This window comes from Phodopus roborovskii, unplaced genomic scaffold (assembly GCF_943737965.1).
Source record: "Phodopus roborovskii unplaced genomic scaffold, PHOROB, whole genome shotgun sequence".
Classification (NCBI taxonomy): domain Eukaryota; kingdom Metazoa; phylum Chordata; class Mammalia; order Rodentia; family Cricetidae; genus Phodopus; species Phodopus roborovskii.
Window position 1 is genome coordinate 5,493,867 of NW_026126417.1, and position 25,495 is coordinate 5,519,361.

A 25,495-nucleotide genomic window follows, 5' to 3' on the forward strand; every position below is an offset into this window, starting at 1 on the left:
AAACTTCACAAACTTACAATTGATATATTATGTGCAAATTATATCCCAGTGATAGAAAACAACAGCTAGACTGCATGGGATGTGACAGTCATGCGAACTAGACAGGATCAGGTACAGTACAAGCACACAGAAAAATGACAAAATGTATCCAGAACTCTGAATAAACACACTAATAGAGCTTGGAAGTAAGGAATGCAAGCATACATACATTTTTAAAGATTAGACAGGCTGTCACCAGGACCTAAAGAGAGAACAGGATATCTGTGGAGAGCAGGGGGACAGAGCAGGTGCTTTCTGCCCACAGAGCGAAGCCCACTAAGTGGCTTCAGAGTTTTGTAGCACACTGATTCCTATACAACCAGGCACACAATACACTTTACTGAAGAAAACAAGACTACCTACAACTTTCTGGCTGTGAACTCTGTTTCCTCTAACACTGGCTGCCTCACACAGAAGGCTGAGCAAACATCAGCTGACAACATGAAGGACACAGTGATAGCACCACCATCAGTCACAGACCCCACTGAGCTGCAGCTGAAATTAACACAAAGTAGCACTTGTGTTTGCCAGTTAAAACTCATTTTATTTTTAAATAACTTAAAAGCACAGAAAATAAAGGCCTTTGCCACAAAATATTTATTAACACTGAGTCTAGAAAAAGAACTAGCATAACAACACAAATATAAAAGTTCCGGATGAGATATGCCCTTTGTTTAAAAAAGATTTAACAAATTATAGTTATAAGGAACTAGCTTTGCTAATGGATACATAAATTCTTTTTGTCTGACTTTCTGATAGAGTACAGTGAAAATGATAGAGGTGGCAGCGGGCTAGGGCTGAAGGAGCCTGAAGCTGAGGCAGCAGAAGACCACACACCATGAAATGTAAACAGAGGAGCAAACCCTAGATGCCAGACTGGAAAAGAAGCAGGAGAGCGTCTTTCCAAACAGAGGTAAGTGTAGGGGAGGCTGGAAAAAGAAACTCAGTAATTTCAAAAGAAAAAAAAAAAAAAGAAAGGAAGGAAGGAAGGAAGAAAGGAAGGAAGGAAGAAAAGAGCAATCAATTAAATCAATTATTCCTTAACAGGAACAAGGTTGCTATAGAATACTAGGTAAATTCAATTTTTCAGGTCTATTTTTAACCAGTTCTCGACCTTCTGGAACAGCAGTTTTATCAGGGCAAGCTACTTCTTGCCCCTGCTCCCCACCAAAAATAAACATATAAATAAATAAATCATTTTCCTCCAATAATTGGATTAGATTTTCTATCACAAATTAAAACAGCAAATATATCATTAACCTGTCAGTATTATCTTCTGTTCTTAGACAAATAAAAACTATGCATAATTGGCATGACAAAATTAGTTTAACGGAGTTGAAGATAAGAAAGGCTTTTAGATGAGGAAACAGCATTCTGCACAAGAAGAACTATTCTGATTGATAGTTATAAACTTCTAAAAGGTCATCCAAAGTTTTGCTATGGTCGCGTACTTATTTTGGTCTTTAGCATTTATTGACAGAGAACACTATTTTGTTATATTATGGAAGAAGCAAGCAAAAAAAATCTACAACTGACTTTTGAAGGAAGGAATTTTCAGACATACACAACTAAGCAATTCCTTCTTAAAATCACATCCACCTGCAACTTAGTCCTCTTAGTAATAAAAAAACTGGACATTAATTAAACTTAACAGTATAGACAGAATTATAATGAAACATTTCACATTTTGTCCTGTAAATTACTTATTCAATTCATAAAAGTAGACTTTAATAATGGAGCACCATTCCAAATACAAAATTACAAGAAAATTTTATAATAACATTTGTTCATTTATTCTCCTCCCCTCCCCCCGTCTGTCTCATTTGCTTGCTTTGTCATCTTGTCTGTTGAAGAGCTAACTCAGGGCCTACATACTCAGGCAAACATTCTATTACTGAAATACACCCTCAGTCCTAGTACTTTAAAAATGTCTGATATATGATCCAACACAAGTATGTATTGAAATTGAAATATAAGTGTTAGCTTAACACAAAGCCCTGGGTTCAATTCTTAGGGCCCTTTTTTATTTTTTCTAAATAATAATAATAACAAAAAAGAAAGAAAGGAAGGAAGGAGAGCTGGGAATGTAACTCAGTGGTAGAGCACTTGTCTAGCATGCATGAAGCCCAGGGATTAATACATACACGATATATACACATACAAAAGAAAGAAAAAACAATTTATTTAAAGCTCATATATCACACACAAAGCATTATGCTAAATCTAATAAAGGATAAAAATCATTCATGTTTTAAAGGATCTTAAAAATAAAAGAGAAGTGAAGGCATATATATATATATATATATATATATATATATATAATCTAAAAATGTTTTCTGGCAAAGTATATACATACACAGTGAGAATATATAGCAAAGTCACAAACAGTGATGCAAATTGAACAGACTCATAAGAAAGAAATTCTAACATATCAAGGCAGGTTTCTCCCTTAATGAGGTACTATGCATAGGCAGAATGTGCTGATCCCAACCAAAAACCTTGGATTATTCAAAGAAAATCCCAATGCTGGGCGTGAGATGTGTTTTGGGAAGGCCCCAGAAGCCTTCAAACTATTCAAATTGTGCCCACCAGAGTGGAATGTTAAGACCCTGTTGCTGGAGACATACACTTTGGTTGCAGAATACCAAGAAACAGTACTGGAACTGAGGTGGATGTGTCCTTCTGGTTGTCTAAGTTTCATAGTGCTAGAAGTTGCTATGCAACAGCTGGGGGAGAAAAGTCAGTAATGGTCATCCCCAGTGCTTGACTTCAAATGCTACATTACTGACTTGTCAGCTAAGGGGTGTTTACCAATAAAGTAGTTGTTACAAGTAGGTTTCCCCCCACACACACACGCCGGTCTGGACCCCCGCGGTGCCAGCCCCCAATAACACACTGAGACATCGTATTTGCTATAACGCTGTTGGCCAGTTACTTGTTTCTTATCAGCTAGCTCTATCTTAAGTATTAAACCATTTCGGCCCTACCCCACCTACGGTCCTGCCGCTCTGGTTGAGCACTGGGACAGAGGGTGGAGCCAACAGTCCATCCTACTTCGGAGACCTCTTGGAGCAACTCCGAACAAAGGAGACCTGACTATCCACGTGGGACCACCTGTAATTTCCACCTGCTTGGTCCCTGACCCCGCCTCCAGTCCTCTGCTGGAGTCCCAGGCCCCTCCCAGAGATCCGCCTATCTCTGCGGGTCCACTTGGAGTTCCTGCAGGCAAGATCCTTGACCCACAAATCCGGGTCCCTGCCAAAGAACGAGGTCTCAGCTGGAGAGCGCCAGTTTCCAGTGAGATCCCACTACCCTGCAAAACCTTCTCAAGTTCCAGCCCAGCCCTCGTCCTCTTCTGCCGGCTATTGGCCAGAGGTGAGTCTGGGCCCAATCGGGGCTGCCTGTCCCCTTCAACCTCTTTTCCCCCCTCCCCCGCCTGAACTCCCTGGATTGGCCCCTGATCCTGCTGCTCCTGTCTCCGGTCCCCTTTGAGAGCACCCTTGGAGCTCTGATACACCCCCACCCATCCCAACCTCCAGCCTAACCCCCCCACCCTGTGCCCTACCCCACCTACGGTCCTGCCGCTCTGGTTGAGCACTGGGACAGAGGGTGGAGCCAACAGTCCACCCTACTTCGGAGACCTCTTGGAGCAACTCCGAACAAAGGAGACCTGACTATCCACGTGGGACCACCTGTAATTTCCACCGGCTTGGTCCCTGACCCCCGCCTCCAGTCCTCTGCTGGAGTCCCAGGCCCCCTCCCAGAGATCCGCCTATCTCTGCGGGTCCACTTGGAGTTCCTGCAGGCAAGATCCTTGACCCACAAATCCAGGCCCCTGCCAAAGAACGAGGTCTCAGCTGGAGAGCGCCAGTTTCCAGTGAGATCCCACTACCCTGCAAAACCTTCTCAAGTTCCAGTCCAGCCCTCGTCCTCTTCTGCCGGCTATTGGCCAGAGAGAAGCCTCCTAGAGAGCTTGGACCACACAGAGATACAGACATTGAATCTTTGATCCACATAAGCCCATCTGGGAAGGACCATAGAGAGAGGGAAGAGACACCACCAACACCTACAGGAAGAAACTATGGGAAGAAGGCAATACAAGAGAACACCTAACAACAGAAAGACAAACATGACACCACCAGAATCTAGGGAATCTACACCAACTAGAATGGAACACAACAACAAAGCAGAGGAAGCAGAAGGGTACGACTTAAAAATCACCATCATAAAAATGATAGAGGCCCTCAAAGAAGATATGAGAAAATCCCTTAAAGAAATAGAGGAAAAAACAAACAAAAAAGTGGAAGAAATGAACAAATTCCTTAAGGAAAGTACAGAAAGCCAAGAAAAAACAATTAACCAGGTGAAGGAAACGGTTCAAGATTTGAAAACCGAAATTGAGAAAATAAAGGCAACACAAATGGAAGGAAAGCTGGAAATTGAAAAGCTGGGCAAAAAATCGGAAACCACGGACACAAGCATAACCAATAGAATTCAAGAGATGGAAGAGAGAATCTCAGGTGCAGAAGATAAACTAGAAGAAATAGATTCATCGACCAAAGAAAACCATAAATCCAACAAATCCTTAACACACAATATCCAGGAAATGTGGGACACCATAAAAGGCCAAACCTAAAAAAAAAGGGCCTAAGAAGGGGGGGGGGAGCCCCCCCCCAAAGGGCCGAAAAAAAATTCAAAAAAAAATCCCGGAAAAAACCCCCCCAAATGAAAGGGGGGCCCCCCCAAAAAAGAAAAAGAAGCCCCCCCCCCCCCAAAAGGCGGCACCAAAAAAAAAACCCCCCCCCTTAAAAAAAAAAAAAACAACCACCCAAAAAAAAAAAAAAAAAAATTAAGAGAGGGGAAGAAAAAAAAAAAAAAAAAAAAATAAAGAGACCCCTTTAAAATAAACCCCACCTCTTTTTTGAAACCCCCCCAAGCCAAAGGTCCTGGATAGATGTTCTAAAAGTATTAAGAGAACACGGATGCCAGCCTAGGCTACTATATCCAGCAAAACTCTCAGTCAATATAGATGGAGAGAACAAGATATTCAATGACAAAACCAGATTTTCCCAATATGTATCTACAAATCCAGCCCTACAGAAAGTATTGGAAGGAAAATTCCAACCCAAGGAAGGTAACTACGCCCACAAAAATGTAGGCAACAGATAATCCAACTACACCAGAAACCTAGGGTGAAGCAGAACAAATATATTCACAATACCACTGCCAACAACAAACCTAAATCAAACAACCATCAACAATCAATGGTCCTTACTCACCCTCAACATTAATGGTCTTAACTCACCTATAAAAAGACACAGATTAACAGAATGGATACGAAGACAGAATCCATCCTTCTGCTGCATACAAGAAACACATCTTAGCTCCAAAGATAGACATTACCTCAGGGTAAAGGGTTGGGAAAAGATTTTCCAATCAAATGGAAATAAGAAGCAAGCAGGCGTAGCTATCCTAATATCTAACAAGCTAGACTTCAAACCAAAACTAGTCAAAAGAGATGAAGACGGTCATTTCATATTCATCTCAGGAGAAATCCATCAACACAAAGTCTCAATTCTGAACATCTATGCCCCTAATACAAAGCCACCCACATTCGTAAAAGAAACACTACTAAAACTCAAAGCTCATATAAAACCTCACACACTTATAGTGGGAGACTTCAATACACCACTCTCAACACTAGACAGGACCACAAATCAGAAACTCAACAAAGAAACAAAAGAATTAACAGAAGTTATGCCTCAACTGGGGCTAACAGACATCTATAGAACATTCCATCCAAAGACAAAAGAATATACCTTCTTCTCTGCTCCACATGGAACCTTCTCTAAAATCGACCACATACTAGGAGACATAACAAACCTCAACAGATACAAGAGAATAGAAATAGTCCCCTGTATCTTATCGGACCACCATGCTTTAAAATTGGAATTCAACAACAATACAAATAGCAGAAAACCTGCAAACTCATGGAAACTTAACAATGTGCAATTGCACCACTCCTGGGTCAAAGAAGAAATAAAGAAAGAAATTAAAGACTTTCTAATATTCAACGAGAATGAGGATACAACATACCCGAACTTATGGGACACCTTGAAAGCAGTGCTACGAGGGAAGTTCATTGCACTAAGTGCCCATATGAAGAAAACAGAGGATAGTCACATAAATGAATTAACAGCGCAACTGAAAACCTTAGAACAGAGAGAAGCGAATTCACCCGCAGGAGCAGACGCCAGGAAATAATCAACTTGAGGGCTGAAATCAACAAAATAGAAACCAGGAAAACAATACAAAAAATCAATGCAACAAAGAGTTGGTTTTTCGAGAAAATCAACAAGATTGATAAACCTTTACCCAAATTAACGAAAAAGCAGAGACAGAACATGCAAATTAATAAAATCAGAAACGAAATGGGGAACATAACAACAGACACAGAGGAAATCCAGACAATTTTCAGGTCATACTTCGAAAATCTGTATTCCACAAAAATTGAAAATTCAAAGGAAATGGACAAGTTTCTGGATAACTATCACTTACCAAAATTAAATCAAGAACAGACAAACAACTTAAATAGACCTATAACCCGAAATGAAATAGAAGCAGTCATCGAAAGCCTTCCAACGAAAAAAAGTCCAGGGCCAGATGGATTCAGTGCAGAATTCTACCAGACATTCAAGGAAGAACTAATACCACTACTCCTCAAACTGTTCCACAAGATAGAAACAGAAGGTTTATTGCCAATCTCTTTTTATGAGGCCACAATAACTTTGGTACCCAAACCTCACAAAGACACAACTAAGAAAGAAAACTACAGACCAATATCCCTGATGAACATCGATGCAAAAATACTCAATAAAATAATGGCAAACCGAATTCAAAAAATACATCAGAGAAATCATCCACCATGATCAAGTAGGCTTCATACCTGGATTGCAGGGATGGTTTAACATACGAAAATCTATCAACGTGATCCACCATATAAACAAATTGAAAAAGAAAAACCATATGATTATCTCCCTAGATGCAGAAAAAGCCTTCGATAAAATTCAACACTCTTTCATGATAAAGGTATTAGAGAGGTCAGGGATAACAGGAACATACCTAAACATAATAAGAGCAATATACAGCAAACCAACTGCCAACATCAAACTGAATGGAGAGAAACTTAAGCCAATTCCTCTAAAATCAGGAACAAGACAAGGCTGTCCTCTCTCTCCATATCTCTTCAATATCGTACTAGAAGTTCTAGCTAATGCTATAAGACAACAAAAGGAGATCAAGGGCATCCAAATTGGAAAGGAAGAAGTCAAACTGTCTCTATTTGCAGATGATATGATAGTTTACATAAGCGACCCAATAAACTCTACCAGGGAACTCCTACAGCTGATAAACACCTTCAGCAAACTAGCAGGATACAAGATAAACTCAAAAAAATCAGTAGCCCTATTTTTTTCAGACGACAAAGAGGCAGAGAAAGAAATCAGAGAAACATCACCCTTTACAATAGCCACAAGCAACATAAAGTATCTTGGTGTAACGCTTACCAAACAAGTAAAAGATCTATATAATAAGAACTTTGTGACTCTAAAGAAAGAAATTAAAGAAGATACCAGAAAATGGAAAGACCTCCCATGCTCTTGGATAGGTAGGATAAACATAGTAAAAATGGCAATCTTACCAAAAGCAATCTACAGATTCAATGCAATCCCCATTAAAATCCCACCACAATTCTTCACCGACCTTGAAAGGATAATAATCAACTTTATATGGAAAAACAAAAGACCCAGGATAGCCAAAACAACCCTATACAATAAAAGAACATCAGGAGGCATCACCATTCCTGACTTTAAGCTCTACTATAGAGCTATAGTTCTGAAAACAGCCTGGTATTGGCATAAAAATAGACAGGTAGACCAATGGAATCGAATTGAAAATCCTGATATTAATCCACGCACCTATGAACACCTGATTTTCGACAAAACAGCTAAAATGATACAATGGGGCAAAGACAGCATCTTCAACAAATGGTGCTGGCACAATTGGATGAGGGTGTGTAGAAGACTGCAGATAGACCCATGTCTGTCGCCATGCACAAAACTCAAGTCCAAATGGATCAAAGACCTCAACATCAATCCAGCCACATTGAACCTCTTAGAAGAGAAAGTAGGAGGTACCCTTGAACAAATTGGTATAGGAGACCGCTTCTTGAACATAACTCCAGGGGCACAAACACTGAAAGAAACAATTAATAAATGGGACCTCTTCAAACTTAGAAGCTTCTGTAAGGCAAAGGACACAGTTGACAAGACCAAACGGCAGCCCACTGACTGGGAAAAGATTTTCACTAATCCTATATCCGACAAAGGGCTGATCTCCAAAATATACAAAGAACTCAAGAAACTAGTCAACAAAACACCAAATAACCCTATTAAAAAATGGGGTACAGAACTGAAGAAAGAATTCTCAATGGAGGAAATCAAAAAGGCTGAAAGACACTTAAGAAAATGCTCCACATCCTTAGCTATCAGGGAAATGCAAATCAAAACAACTTTGAGATACCATCTTACCCCTGCCAGAATGGCTAAAATTAGAAACACCAGTGATGACTTATGTTGGAGAGGATGTGGAGAAAGTGGAACACTCCTCCACTGCTGGTGGGAGTGCAAACTCATACAGCCACTTTGGAGATCAGTATGGCGGTTCCTCAGGAAAATGGGAATTAGTTTACCACAGGACCCGGCAATCCCCCTCTTAGGCATATACCCAAAGGATTCACATCAATGCAACAAAGACATCTGTTCAACTATGTTCATAGCAGCACTATTTGTAATAGCAAGAACCTGGAAGCAACCTAGATGCCCTTCAATTGAAGAATGGTTAATGAAGATGTGGCACATCTACACAATGGAATACTACTCTGCAGAAAAAAATAATGGTATCTTGAAATTCGCAGGCAAGTGGATGGCACTTGAAGAAACCATCCTGAATGAGGTAACCCAGTCACAAAAAGAGGAACACAGTATGTACTCACTCATATATGGATTTTAGACCTAGATCAAATGATCACCAGCCTATAATTCACATCACCAGAGGAACTAGGATACAAGTTGTATTCTAAGAGATTCATATAAAGTCCCTCACAGAACTGGGAAGGGACAAGTCCCCCAGACCTCAGGTATAGTGGGGGAGGACAGCTAATGGAGAGAGAAGTAGGAGAAAATGAGAGGGGAGGAGAGGAAGGCATGTGCGACCAGGAGGATTGAGCCTGGTTAGGAATGGAAAATAGGAAAGAGAGAGAGAGACAGAGACAGAGAGAGAGAACATAAAAGAGGGAGCCAATATTGGTTTGAAGATAAAGTTGAACACAAAGAAAGGTCGAGGGAACTACAAGACTGCTCCCAACTAACAATCTCAGCTTCCGTGGAAAGGCTATCATAAATGCCCTTCCCGGAGAGTGAGATCAACAACTAACTTCTCCATGGAGTCCTCAACTAATGCCTGTTGAAAACAGGAGCAAACACCCATACATAAACACTGAGTCAAACTAGAACCCAGAAGCAGATGGAGAGGACAAGACCATGCGGTAGAAGTACATAGAGACAGCTTACCTGAACAAGGAGGAGCTAAGGGCCACTAGACTGATAGCTGGGAAGCCAACAGGGGTCTGACTCGGACCCCCCTGAATATGGGTCTCAGCCAGAAGGTCTGAGCAGTCTAAGAGACCTCAGACAGTGGAGCCAGGATGTATCCCTGGTGCACAAAAGGACTTTGCAAACATATCCCCCATGGAGGGATAACTGCCTTATTCTAGAGATAGGAGAGAAGCCCTAGTCCCTACTTCACAGGACCTGTCAGATCTACATGACCCCAACTGGATGGCATTCCCCTACATATTGTATTGTGGTGGGGGGGTTGGGAGGGGAGGGTGTTTAGAGTGCATGGGAGAGGGTAGAGAGGGCAAAAGGGAGGGAAGGAGGGAGGGAGGGCTTGGGGGGAGGGAGGGAGGGAGGGAGGGAGAGGGAACTGGGATCGACATGTAAAATAATTAAAAAAAAAAACGCTTTGACTCCAAAATTTAAGTTGAAGAACAAGTTACTGGGGAAAAGTATTTCTATTTTTGTTTCCACAGAAAATGAAAAGATGTGGATTCCTTCCAGACTAATGTGGTTTGATCACACCAGACCGCCTGAAACAGAGTACAAGCTGATCCTACATTCCAAACAGCTGGACAAAACAGCCCTACAGACTACAGCTAGGATATCTGAATCTTCTTCGAATCCCCCAAGACAGCGCCCCTTACCAGCAGGAAGTAGTTTGGAAAGAACGACGCCCAAATTCCCAAATATTGTGTATAAATGTTTGTTTTCATTTAATTAGACTTTGTTATATAAAATTAAATAAAAAATACTCTATATGCATAAAAAAAAAAAAAGTATTAAACCATTTCTATTAATCTAAGTATTTCCATGTGGTCTTATCTTACCAGAGAGAGGGGGGCGGCGGTTTGCTCTCGCCAGTCTCTCCATGCTGACTCCTCCCTACTACTTCCTTGAATTCTCCTAGTCTCACCTATCTTGATTTCCTATTGGCCAACAGTGCTTTATTCATTAACTAATAAGAGAAACATATTTACAGAATGACATCTCCCATCAAGTAGTGATAGAACTGCTGTCAGGGAAACTAATTTACTTCTTCTGGGACTGAGGCTGGCTCCATAAAAAGAGAGTTGTGGGCTTGGTCACAACTATGGCTGGGAAGCTCATAGACACTGGGGATAAACCTATGATTTCTGTCTTATTAACTGGACATGACCTCAAACTGCCTCTTAAATATTAATGTTTATACCCATATGTTAGTGCTGTCTTAGCCTTTGTCAAAAGAAGTTTCTCTTTGTAGCTAACAGCAGTTAAGGAAAAGGCCCATCACTAATCAAGTGCTGAGAACAAAAGACTGTGAGTGCTCACTTTAAACAAGACACTCACATATGTATACATAGGCAACACTGAGCAAGAAGGAGTGCAAAGGATATAAGAGGTGAACTATAGTTAAGAGGGCTATGAAATGCTGTCTTATGTGTATGGCATGGCTGTGGCATGTATGAACACAAAGTAGCTGTGGCTGCCTGCATACAGACCATACAAGACTAAACTAGTAGTAGATGAGGGCAGGGCTCATGGGGCCTGTCCCACCCTGCCCAGGGGAGCTAAGAGCAGTTAAAGGATGCTAGAAGAGAGGGAGTCATTATTTCAATGATAGCAACTAGCTAGTTACTCATTCTTTAAAAGACTCAAGCCCATTTCTGTGACCCTTGTCAAAGCCAATGGGTCACAAAGAGAGATGAGTGTGACCGGAATGGGTTATCATGTATGAAATTGTCAAAAAGTAAATAAAATGGAGGAAAAAAATAAACTCAATAAAATCTGTTTTGTAAACACTTAAAAACAACCCAACAATAAAACCAAGGGTCCTCAAGAGATATCTCAGCAGTTAAGAGTGTATGTTACTTTTTCAGAGGGTCAGAATTCAGTTCCCAGCACTGCACTATCTTAAGCAGATTGCCACCACTTGTCTCTCCAGGTTCAAGGATTCTGATGACCCTCTTTTGGCTGCTCTCGCTCTCTCCCTCTCTTTCTCCCCCGACTAAGGGGGGAGAGAAAAACCCCTAAGGAAATGAAAAACAGTAAGAAATGATACATTTTCAAAATTTCTCAAGGGTATAGCTGGAAAACACTGCCAAAGCTCTAGACTAAATTTCTTTTCTTTCTTTTCCTTTTTTCTTTCTTTCTTTCTTTCTTTCTTTTCTTTTTTTTTTTTTTTTTTTTAAGAAAAGCTGATTATATCTCTGAAAAATAAAAAATTTAGGATAGGAGTATGGATCAATGTGGATAGTAAGACTTTTCCTAGCACATGTGAGGTCATGTGTTAAATCCTCACCATTGAAAAAAATAATAAATGCTCTATTTCTTGTCTGTGTTTGTTTGTTTTAATACAAGCTACCCTTTTACCTTTCAAAACTTTTCAGTAAACTATACTAAAAGAAGATTGGCTGATGCTACCTCATGAGCATCCCAGAGAAGCCCATCAAAAGCACACCAAAGATTAACGGAATGCACACATGGGAGAAATGCTTAAGGTTAGAAGTCTGGATCAGAGAGCATAGTGCAGTGCATTAGCCAGCCAGGCTGGAATTCTGAAAATCTCATTCAGAAGGCAGAGAGGAGACATGAGAACCAGGGGATGTCATTCAAATTCCAGCAAGAATAATCTGGCAGGGACAGAGATGACAATTCACTCAGTATTATTTCTGGGTAACTTATTTGTGGTGCTGAGCTGTACCATAAAGAAAGTTGCTGCAGTACAAGGCACAGGACCTTGAGCTTATGTTCTACAGTAGGGGAGAAAACAATGACATCCAAGAAGCAATGAGACTAGTCAGAAGTAATTATAAAAAGAAGATGTTCATTACAAAAATTCTGATTATGCCTCAGTGACTAAGGAGACAGAAATAGTAAGAAAAATAAAGAAGCTAGAATAAAGGTTCTCTGCTGGGATAATCTTTTTGTACACTGTATAAAGATGGCTGTTTAAGCTCATCTGCCTAAGATGTTTGTTTAACCTTACCTGCCTAAGGCACCTTCTGATTTAATAAAGAGCTGAACAGCCAATAACTAGGCAAGAGAAGACAAGTGGGCTATCCAGGGAGGGATGGGAACTCTGGGAAAGAAATGGAGGTAGGAGATTTGTCAACCAAATGTGGAGAAGCCAGATCTATGGTACTGAAGAGAGGCAATGAGCCATGTAGCAGAATGTAGATTAATATAAACAAGTGAATTCAAGTTTTAATAGCTGGGAACAAGCCAAGCTTTCATATTTATTAAGAAGTCTCCATGTCATTATTCGGAAGCTGGTGGTACAAAGAGAGTCTGACTGTGGTTCTATGAAGGGGCAATGGCACCTTGCCACTGACTGCTCTAGGTGTTCCAATTTAGAAGTGCCAGTTTGCAAGTCCAAGACCCTGAAATTCCACTAAAGATATAATTAGTGATAGCAGGGAGTTACTACTGGTAGCCACAGGAAGAGAAGTAGAAGGCATAGGACAGAAGACAGACACTTGTTAAGTATCTATGAAAGTAGGGATAAATCCAACAAAACAAAAACAAAAAAAGCAAAAGATAAACAGGGAGGAAGAAAGACTTTGTAAAGATGGGAAGTATACACATGCATTTGTTTTCTCTTTACCTGTTCATTCTTCTTCTGAACCCATTCCTTGTGCTTTTCTTCAGCAATTATCTTTCTTTTTTCACGTTCTTCCATTTCTTTTCTTTTTTCTATTTGTTGATTTAATTCCTGTGGGATTTTATTTAAACAAGAGCAACACTCAATAAAAATACCCAGATCACATAATTGAAAAAAGGCTGAGACTAAATGAAACAGGAATATAATTCCTCTTATAGGATATTTGCCATGAGTGACAATATCTTATTTAAGTAACTCTAGGATAAAAGTCAGCATTGGTACAACACAGAAGTCATTCTGCAGGAATACAAATCACTGGTTGGCAGCAAAACACTAGTTTCTTAGACTAAACTTCAGCAAAATTACCCGAATTAAAATCAACTGTCCCATACATAAATTTTGGCACCACTGTGAGCTATTGGCAGTAACTCAAAAGAATTATAACTTTCTTTTTTACAGTTATTTAAAAGAAAAAAAAACCTAGATTCTTGATGAAAATAAACGATAAGAATGAGATAATCCTTAAATTTTTAATTCATAGCTACACTAAAGAAATATAAAGAAACTTTTTACTTTTCTCAGAGAGAGAAAAAAAAGAATCTTGAGTTTTCTGAACAAAACCATGTTCAGATCCCAGATTACTTAATGGTTTTGCTGTCACTAGAATCAATGTATCTAGACATTTCTTCAGGAGGAAAAAAAAAAAAATGAAGATGGCATGGCCAATAAAATACAAGTTAAATACCATATAAGTTGCTGCTCATCAGTTAAATACATGCATGGGTTGAGAAAACTGCTAAAACTAGACTTCTCTAGGATTCTAAATGCAATCACTGTCTGTCTGTCTTCTCTTCTTTGTTACTAATAATCAGATACATTACACATCTTCTCTCTTTCAACTTTTTTACCAGGCCTCCCCTTTCGCTAAGATCTACCTATCTGAGCATACAGGCCAATAAAAGGACAATTTTCTATCAGACTAATCCCAGTACCTTTGATGAAGATAAAACAAACAAGAACAAAGTTTTTGCACTTTAGAACAAAATCACATGCTATCTGTCTTTTGTGAGTGCTTGTTCTAATTCTATCCACTAGATAGAAGACAGCTGCTTCCTTCACTCAGAAACACTGTTCTTCTAAAAGCAAGTTTCCATCTTGGTATTAAGACTTTTTCACTAACTAGCTATTATTCCTTGATTACTCATATAATACATTTTACAGAATGCTTGCTCTATAGCTAACATGAACTGGGTGGAGGTAGTTTTGTGTGTGTGTGTATGTGGGGGGTATGCATACAAGTGCTCACATAATATGTGTGAAGTATGGGCACATGCATGGCACTGTTTACATGTGTAGATCAGAGGACAACTTTCAGGAGTCAGTTCACCCTTCCACTGTGGGACCTGGGGATCAAATCCAGGTCAAATATAGGCTTGCAGGCAAGCACATTTATTCACTGAGCCAACTCACTGGCCCCACTGGCCCCACCTTGCTTTTTTAGGTTCCATCTCTGCTTCCCCAGCACTGGATTTATAAGCACACACTATCATGAGTGGTTTTTGTTTGTTAAGAGTCTTTTTTTTAAAAATAATTTTTATTTTATAAAAATTGGTTGGTGTTGTGCCTGCATGAATATTTGTGTTGACGATACCAGATCCTCTAGAATTGGAGTTACAGACAATTGTAAGCTGCCATGTGGTACTTAGGAAGCTGCCATGTGGTGTGGAAGAGCTGAAAGTGTTCTTTTACTGTCGTGAATGACTTTTTTGTTGTTTTTGTTTTTCAAGACAGCGTTTCTCTGTGTAACAGTTCGGACATCCTTAAACTTGCTTTATAGACCAGGCTAACCTTGAACTCATAGAGATCCGGCTGCTTCTGCCTCCTGAGTCCTGGTATTAAAGGTGTGCGCCACCACCACCCAGCACAAGTGGCTTTTTAATGGTCTGGGAAATCACACTTAGGGATGGGTGTTTTCACAGCGTACTTTATGGACATCTATCTCAACCAATAAACTACCTTTAAACATAAAATTAGGGCTGTTTTAGAAAATTTTGATTACATAACTATCAGATCTTTATGTAGAGGCTTATATACACATATGAATTTGTATGCACGCACATGTGTGTATATAGATATATTTCTCTCCTTTGTTTTCTGACATAACTCCAGATGATCTTCCCCTTACAACATGTACTACAATAATTTCCTAGTCAGTTTTTCTCAGAAGAGGTTTCAAGCCATAAATCACTGTCACCAGCGATTGTTATTGAGAACTCTAAATCACCCCTTTGCCATGAAGTCTTGCTTCATAGTATTCAATTTATGCTGGTTTTTTTCAAAGAGAGGAAATTGATACCACTTTCCACTTCTCTAACATCTCCACCCCACCATCTTTCCCTCTAAACCCATGTCCTCAGAGTTAAAAGCAGTTTTACAGTTTAAATGTACAACTAGGTGTGAATGGCCATATTTATATCCTTTTAAAGGGTCTTCAAATAATGAACAATTGCACAGGGGTGGTTGCTCAGATCATATAGCCTGTTTTATAGTTGTAAATTTTCAGTTAGTGTAAAGGCTAAAGAAGACCCAGTAGTACCTAGAAAATGCCACCATTAAGCTACATAGTGGTTTAATCCCCAAAGATCTGTTTAATAATTTGCCCATCTAAAATATAATTCACATTCTAGACATAAGAATCTCTCCCAAGCCTGCCCTTGAGTCCATCTGCTCATCACCAATGTAGGCTCTTCTTTCAAAAGCCCAATGTGATCTGATATACTACTGAATTTCAATAAGACTATAGAAAGAATGGAGCTAGAGAGATAGCTCAGTTGTTAAAAGCATGTTCTTGAGCTGGGTGGTGGTGGCAATACCTTTAATCGCAACACTTAGGATGCAGAGGTAGGCAGATCTATATGAGTTTAAGGCCAGTGTGGTCTACAAGATCTAGTGCTAGGACAAGCTCCCAAAGCTAAAGAGAGAACCCCTGCCTTGAAACATAAAAAATTAAAAATTAAAAAAAAAAAAGCATGTTCTTGCAGTGAATACGATTCACTTTCTAGTACCCATATCAGGTAGAGTACAACCAACTGTAACTACAGACCCAGGATGTCCAGCGCCATCTTTTGGACTCCACAGACATCTGTATTCATGTGCACACACACACACACACACACACACACACACACACAACACACAACACACACACACACACACACACACACACACAAATAAACCTAAAAGAAACCATAGATAATTTAAGCAGCTAGCTAAAGAATTACTCAAAGTAATAAAAATGTAAATAAAATACAATTAAACTACAGAGTCCAATATGCTGGCTTTTATAATATTGATGTTCAAAAAATAAGTATGTTTAAAATTTATAAATGAGTAGTTTTAATGAGTTAAAACAATTATAACTAACAAAAATGTCTGAAATGAGTATACTTGTTGATGGAAACAGAAACTCATGAATGAGGCTAAATTTTAATGGTGCAACTTACCACATAAAATTTCCTTTAATTTTAAAAGAAGAGAACAAGAATGCCAGAGATTTGAGACAAGACAACTAGTGAGAGGAGGAGGGATAAGACAGGGTGGTGGAGGTGGGTATGAAACATACTATATATTTGAACAAAAATCTCACTACAAAATCCATCACTTTGTATAAGTATGCACTAATTAAATAGTTAAATACTTAACTATTGGAGCCTACAATCCAAATCCCAACATTTGGAAGGTAAGGCAGGAAGTTTGACACCAGCCAGAATGACTAGCATATTTGAGGACATCCTGGGATATAAAAAAATATACTGACTCTAAACTGTCAAAATAATAAGGCTGATTCATGTATTTTTGAAATACATCTTGATATTATGGGAGAAGGCACTTATATTAGTAATCAATTTCTGTCCTAACTTTTCCACTAACTGCAGCCTCAACCAACTTACTTCTCTATCTTCCTGAATTTTAGCTTTCATATGGTCAGCCTATATGTTGATATTCCTGGTATGACTGGTACATAAGAGTCAGACAAAAATACCTTAGTCATGTCAGAGTTAAGTAATACAGTAGCACAAGAAATGCCAAGTAATACAAAACATGAAAAGGATTTAATCCTTACAAATAATTATACCCTTCTGAATGCTTAATCATTGTGGCATACACTTTATATTATTTTAATTTGTTCTCAAAACAACTTTTCATAGTAATTATCACCTTTCATACTCAATAATAGCTAACCTGTACTGAGTGCTTTCTATACACTCAGTCATATCCCAAAGGTTTGCTCTCCCCTTTCACTGAAGCATAGAAGAGTATGTTCAAAGTCTAAGTTTTGAATATAGAAAGTATGTCTCAAATGTATGCTATTAACTACTACTCTATTGCTAATATCTGACTTGTAGATAAAAAAATCTAAGACCAAGAGAATGTAAACAACTTTCCCAAGTTAAAATTTTAGCCTTACCAGGCAAGATTTCCAGTGGAGAGATTGGGACATGAACCTAGCCACAAAACCTTAGACCTAAAATGTGTCCTACCTACAAGATATGTTAGGGTAAAGATGGTATAGCAATTGTGGGGATGGCCAACAAATGGCTGGTCCCTTGAGATCCATATCATGGGTGTGAGCCCACCCCTTACACTGCCTGGAAGTCCAAGACCCAGAGGCTTGACAGCCCAGAGACCTGGGGTAGAACCAAACACTAATGAAAAAAAAAAAAAAAAAAAAAAAAAAGGTCAATGAATTGATTCCTAATGACATTCTGCTACACTCATAGGTTGGTGCCTAGCCCAGTTGTCATCAGAGAGGCTTCATCCAGCACCTGCTGGAAACAGATATACAGACCTACAGCCAACATTGGATGAGACTCCTCAGGAAATCCCGGTGAAAAGGGGGAGGAAGGATTGTAGGATCCAGATAATCAAGGATACCACAAGAAAACCCACAGAATTAACTAACCTGAGCTCATAGGGGCTCTCAGAGACTGAACTGACAACCAGGGAGCCTGCATGGGACTGAACTAGGCACTCTGTGTATGTGACAGTTGTGTAGCTTGGTCCTCTTTTGAGACTCCTAGCAGTGGGAGCAGGGGCTGTCTCTGACTTTGCTGCCTGCTTTTGAGATCCCTTTTTTTCCCTCCTACTGGAGTGCTTCATCCAGCCTTAATGGGAGAGGAGGGGCACAGCCTCACTGCAACTTGATATTCTATGGCTGGCTGATATGCATGAGAGGCCTACTGTTTCTGATGAGAAAAGGAGGAGGAGGAGTCAATGGCAGGGGTGGAGGGTGGGGGTGGCAGTGGAGGGAGCTACCTCGGGACACTGCAGTTGGGAGGTAAAAATAAAGAAAATTCATCCTTGTTCTATATGACTGCACAGGTCAGGTTTTCTTACCACTTTTCTCTAATTTAAGAAACTTCTTGTTTTGTATACTGAGTAAGAATGACTTGAAGTAACTCCTTTTTTCTTAAGAAATAATTTGTAGGGAGGGTCCAAACAAAGCCAAACGTACCACACTGGCCTCTGTTTTACCACAAGGTAGTAAATGAGACTGTCAGTCTAGTATCAATTCAAAGTGTTAAAAAAAAAAAAAAAAAACAAGCAAAACCAAAATACAGTACCAGTTGTTGCACAAAATTGAGATATTTCAGATACATGTATATACCCATATTCATTTTCTATGTGACAAAAAGAATACATTTGTTATTATGGACAAGTATTTCTACTGATTGTTTTTTTTTTTTTTTTCCTTTTTTAAACTCCCCCAGATGATCTTGAACTTCTGCTCCAATTCCACTTCCTAAATCCTGGAATTGCAGGTTGAGAAACAGGCATGTGCCATCATACCTGTAAAGTTTATGCCATTCTGGAAAAGAACCCCAGGGCTTCGTGAATGATGCTAGGTAAGCATTCTACCAATTAAGCTACATCTTCAGAGCTGAACAAATATTTTTAAGAGGCACTGGACTGAAACTATGGGTGTAGGTCAACAGTAGAGTCTTTGTCTAGCACATACAGGTTCCTAGATTTGACTCCCAATACTGGGGTGGGGGTGGGGGTTGGGGGCCGGTGGGAGAAAGAGACTAGGCTCAGAAGGTAAGATAAGACTCTTGCCTGGGGTCTGAAAAGTAGAATTAATATACAAAATAAAATTTAAAAGCATTGAGAAGATCATGATGACAATGATACAAATAATACCAGTAACAACAAAATCAGTCATCTTCATACTTTGTTTCATTTAATCTTTACAAAGTCCCGTGACAAGTATAATTTCATCCCTCTTGTATAGATGGAGAAATTGAAGAACAGAAGTTTAAATAACTTAGCTAATGTCAACCAGCAAGTGAAAAAGCTATAACTAAGGGCTCTTATTAATCCTTCCTGAGACCAAACCATAAGGTCTTTCTTAAGTCCTGGAACAGATTTACATTCTAGATTACAGAGTAGCATCTAATAGGAGTCAGCCAAATGGACTGGTACCTATAACCATTTGAGTTATGCTAAGCCTCCTAATTTGTGACTGTCTACCTAGCTAGAAATTTAACAAAGAAATAATTCATTTTAAAATTGATAAGGAATTATCCTAATACTATAAATGCTTTAGTTTTCATGATTTTTATGTTAACATGTTTACTAACAGATGAAAATAAACTAATATCTCCACAGTGAACAAATTTTGATACATATTTAATACATTTTATATACAATATTATCAAGAAACCACTTTAAAATGATACTGAAAATATTAAATAAGGACTGGGAGTGTAACACAAAGGCAAGAGTACTTGTCTAGCATGTTCAAGGCCCTTGGTCAAATTCTCAGAACAAAGAAGTGTATTCAGTGATATGGACAGTCAGGGCTACAAAGTGAGACTCTGTGTCAAAAAAAAAAAAAAAAAAAAAAAAAAAAAAGATAGAAAGATTGGACAATGAGTTTGGGAAATGTCAAATTACACAAGTCTAAAATTAATTTGTTTCTTGAGTTTGGACAGAGTTCAGAAAAAGATTCACACACAGAAAAAAATGTTCATGAGCAATGCTGAGAGCAGAGAAACATGAATGGCTTGAGAGAACAGCAAGTGCCCACACACACTCACTTCAGAATGTGCTCTTTGGGTAGTTGTCTCTCAGCTTCTTTATCATTTCTTAAAATGTGTATTCATTATACAGTTAAATTTATATTAGTTAAATGTCACTGTATGTACCTGTTTATACATATCAGAACACAGCCCTTTGTATCACCTGTTCATAATTATGAGTTCAACCAAGAATTGATCAAAAATGTTTGGAGAAAACTGTGCTCATATATCATAGTTTTTCTTATGTTATCCCCTAAATAATATAGCATAACAACTATTAACACAATATTTACATTATATTCAATAATATAAACAATCTAGAGATGATTTAAAGTATGAAAAATATATGTGTATAATTTATAAGTAAGTAATATGCCATTTTACATAATGGGCTTTCAGAGCTGGGAATCCAAAGAACTTGGAGCTTATCCTTTACTGATACCAACGAGTTACTCTTTTAACTTACACAAAGAAAACCTGGAATGCTACACACCATATTATCAGACTTGGATATCTACAGTTGCTGAATAAGTAGGACTCCTTTTTTTAATGATGCCTAGCTTGTTTCCTAAAGAGAAAATAGTCCTCTTCCCCTCACCCTTTCCCTCCCTCCACCCTTTTTTGTTTGTTTGTTTTGTTTTTGACACAGGGTTTCTCTGTGTTAACAGCCCTGGCTATCCTGGAAATCCCTTTGTAGACCAGGCTGGCCTCAAACTCAGAGATCCACTGGCCTCTGCCTCCCTAGTGCTGGGATTAAAAATGTGTACCTAGTGAAAAAATTCTATTTCTAAATAAGATTTATTAAAACTGATACAGTACACTTCCATGAAAAAGCACAAACATTATTTCAAGGAAAATAACATTAACATTTTAACTGATAAAGGTAGCTCAGTCGGGATTTAATTGAGATCATTTTTTAGTTTTACCTCTAGAACTTTCTGCTGTAGCCGGCCACGCTCTTCTTTTTCTTTGCCAACAAACCACATCTCCCACGGTGTCAGGCTGCTTTCCCGTAATTGCACCTGCTTCTGTTGTTTATCCTGTGACTCAACCTCACAGCTACAAGAGAACAAAATGTAGCACTTTCTACAGAGAATGCTTCTTCCCACTCAGAATCACTTAGATGTACAATGAAAGCAAAATGTGGTATTTCTAACAATTTGATTTTCACAAATCCATGTGAATTACACACAGCTCCTATTAAAATTACAGCCAATCTTTGAATTAGTTTATCATCAAACTGCCTTTATTTCTAAACCATGCTATTTAAGAAGTCATAGGAATATTCCAAACCCAACCTATCTGTCTCAATTTAAGCATCATTTTATTTTGTTTAATTCCTAAAAGTCCTATTTGGACAGCTAATTACTACATGTAATTTTAATCAGACCCTTTTCCCTATCACTTCCTTAAACAGTACATGGGAAAAAAAATCATGTGCATACATCCTGAGCAAATATTAAGCAAATGTGTTAACAATCAGGGATTCTGGATAAAGGGTAAACAGAAAATTTTAAGATTCTTTTTAATTTTTTGGTAAATCTAAAGTTGTCTTAGAGTACAACGTTACAAAGAAAATGACAGATTCTATTACTATGTGCTTTTCTATTTTCTCTAAATTTTGGTGCTGTGAATTGAGCCCAGGGCCTAGAGAGCACTAAGTATGCAGCCTGAACTACAAAGAGCTACACTGAACAGTTAATATGCCTGATTCCCTTTTTAGAGTGTCTACAACTCTCCAGTTTGGCAGTCTCCTGTCAGTCTCCATTTCCACCATGGGCATCTTCTGTGACTTCTGGGCAAGGAAATCTAGGAGCAGAGCAACATGGCTAGATGCACAAAGCTCACAGAACTTAGGGAAAGCTAACAACCAGGCTCCAGCGAAAGACTGCTCAGGATCCAAAACACCTCCAGAGACTAGGCTGTTCTGTGTTTGTTATTTCTTTATGTGTATATATGTATCTGTATGTACATGTATGTGTATAAGAGTACAGTGACAACAGAGGCCAGAATACCCTCTTGGATGTCCTGTAGCTGGGTTACAGGCAGTTATGATCATCAGCTGTGGATGCTGGGAAATGAGGTTAGATCCTTTGTGACAGCAGTATGTGTGCTCTTAACCACTGAGCCATCGCTACAGCCTTCTTTATAAGTTGTGTGTGTGTGTGTGTGTGTGTGTGTGAGAGAGAGAGAGAGAGAGAGAGAGAGAGAAAGAGAGAGAGATGCTTAAATCTAATGCTTAGACAGGCATTCTGCCAGACCCATCTCTTTCACTCCTCAAATCTAGTTTATTATACTTAGTTCTTTGTATCTTTTATACTGTTTACTAACAAACAATGGCCTCACCAACTACTTTACATAATTTTTTCTACCTCATAGATTCAGCTTACTCATTTTCCTGCTAGTACTCATTTATTCACACCTTGCTGGTGAAATCCTGCTCCTAGATTCTTCCTCCCACTTTCTCTCTCTGCCCAGAAGTCCCACCTATTCTCTCCTGCCTAGCTGTTGGCCATTTGGCTCTTCATTAAAAGTCAGAAGGTGCCTAAGAAGAAACACATTTTTATAGATGCAGTCTAACTATCCCTTTGTAGGTGTGTCTGTGTGAGGGAGTTGGATCCCAGAGAACCTGAGTTAGACAGTGTGAACTGCCATTTGAGTGCTAGGAATTGAATCTGGGTCCTCTGGAAGAAAAGCCAGGGCTCTGAACTGCTAAGTCATCTCCCCAGCCCCTCAAATTTACTTATAAAGTATGTGAAACCCACTCTGTTCTCAAAGCTCCTGAAATTCTAATTCAAAGTTCTATCAGGCTAATCAGAGAAGGCCTATTTCCTATTGTTATCAGCAGTCTGGAAAAGTGGCTTGTTTGTCTACTCTTCGTGACTTTCATCCTCACCAATGCACAGATGCCACCTCTAATTCTTACAAAGTTGTTCATGCCATTTGAGTGATTTTGTATGGGCTCACATTTAATTTACTAATTCTTATATGAATAACTTGGACTGAAGCCGGCTATCTTGCTACCTATACAAAAAGCATGGGATGGCTAGCATGGATTTCTTATTTCCTGTACTGTGCCTGACATGGCTTGACAATCAGAAAACATAAGGAACATATCCTAAAATGATGTATTGCAAATGTTCCTGCAAGGACAGGTTTTTTTGCTCCTATTTCCATATACCCCAAAATGAGTATATAGTATAGGAAAAGGGAACCTGACAAGGATAACTGAGTACTGAACCCTGGGCCGCTTGTAACTAGCTGTTTGCCTTGAGTCTGACCTGAAAACAACAACAAAAACAACACATTACCTTCCTTTCCCTTTTAAAAGGTTTATTTTTATTTATGTATATGTATATGTGCATCAAGTGCAAGCAAGCAGGTGCCAGCAGGGGACAGACGGTGTCAGATCTCCTGGAACTAAAGTTACAGGTGGTTATGAACCACGAAGGAGGAGGTACTTGGAACTGAACCAGCGTCCTCTGCAAGAGCAGTTAGCCCTCGTAAACACTGAGCTCTCTCTCTCTCTCTCCAGTCCAACTCGGAATTCTATCTGTATTCCCACAGTTTTGTTATCTGTAAGATGATTGATATGGACTTTCATTTCGATAGCAGAAGCTTTGTATATCTCCTTTATGTCCCCCAATACCTTCACTAGTACGGACAAAATAGTAAATGCTTGCTGAATGAATCAATGTAAATAAACGTATTAAGATGGTGTTAATAACCCCCTTGATGAACATTCACTATTCCACTAAATGCTCCTGCTCAAAAAAAAGAGTTAACTTGTCCCTGCAGAGTAGGCTGGCGACTCTACTCAGCTCTTTTATAAAAAAGCGCCTACTTTATACAACCTCGTACCTAGTACACATTTTGACAAGCACTCTGGAGTCAACCATGTGGTTGCTGAGGAGCTAAGTTTTGTGTGCTTGCTTCTGTACAGTAAGTTTCCATGGAGAGTGAGATTGCAATAGTGACAGTCTCGGGAAATGGGACGAAGATTCAGGGGAAATCAATGGTCCTTTGTAAGAATTTGCCCAACACTCCAGGATGGAGGTGCTTTGCAGCCTTTAAGTTGGAAGGCAGGAGGCGGGGGGGGGGGGTAAGGGGGGGGTGAGGGGCAAATCCCATCTCTAAGGACTCTCTGTGAATGCCAGGCCTTGAGTTTACCTCGAGTGCCCCGGTAACTCCATTCCTTCCAGGCTCGCCACCTTGGCCTCTGACTCACGGGCATCTTCGTCCACTGCGTCTTCATCCTCCCCTTCACTGTCGTCCTCGCCAAACGGAAAACTCTGGTGGCCAAGGGGAGACAACAGGGACAGGGTGGAGTTGCTGCAGCTCAGAGGCGGCGACGACAAGCACTCAGTCAATGCGACTTCCTCTAGCCCTGGGCCCCGGGAGTCCGCTATGAGGTCGGCGACAGCGCTCGAGGAGGGCCGGGAGCCCGGCCTACAGCGGGCTAGGAAGCGGGTGCACCGAACGGGAGAGACAGCCCGCCATGGCCCGGCCGCCCGCATCAGGCCCGCCAAGTTTAAACGGCCCGAGAGGGGCCAGAGGCGAGTTCTCCCAGCAGGCGCCGCGCGCGGCCGTCAGCCAATCAGCGCGGGTTCTGGCCCGCGTTGTCATAGCGACGCTTGGAGACTGCACAGTGTTTTGTCCGGCCGGTGGAGCGTGGCTTCCGCCATCTAGGGCTCGCGGGTTCCCACTGACAGCGTCAGCTCCGCGCCTCTCCGGGTCGCCCACCAGGTCCTGATGCCCTCCAGACTGCTGTGTTTGCTGTGGTGCTGCAAGGCCATTCGGTACTTGTCTGTGTCACTAAGGCAGATTCTTTTCAAGGAAAAGGCAGAAGAGGGAAGCCTTGCCCTCATATAGGGTCACGATCATAAAAAATTAGCAATCGTGATTAGTTTTGTTTGTTTTTGTTTTGTTTTGACACCAGGCTGCATTCTAGGAAAAGAGAACTTTATCCAACCAAGAATCCAGTTTAGGCACAGTCTTTCACTATATTGGCAGCACCTGTCAACTTAAACAGTTTGTCAGGGCTTGTGAACTTTTTGGCCTTTTAAAGCATCTGTGTCCACATTCCAGCAGGTCCATACCAGAGCAGACCATGAACC

General features: G+C 39.9%; 1 protein-coding gene across 1 annotated transcript in view; it reads right to left on the reverse strand.

Moving 5' to 3' along the window:
- The window catches only part of Ccdc34 (coiled-coil domain containing 34), a 33,586-nt gene extending 8,647 nt beyond the window's left edge, over positions 1-24,939 (reverse strand). The window contains exons 1-3 of the mRNA XM_051183799.1: positions 24,549-24,939; positions 21,305-21,437; positions 13,300-13,407 (exon numbers count right to left, since the gene is read on the reverse strand). Coding sequence (XP_051039756.1) covers positions 13,300-13,407; positions 21,305-21,437; positions 24,549-24,895 — 588 coding nt within the window. The 5' untranslated portion in view covers positions 24,896-24,939. The remainder of the gene's footprint in view (positions 1-13,299; positions 13,408-21,304; positions 21,438-24,548) is intronic.
- Between the last annotated feature and the right edge of the window lie 556 nt (positions 24,940-25,495).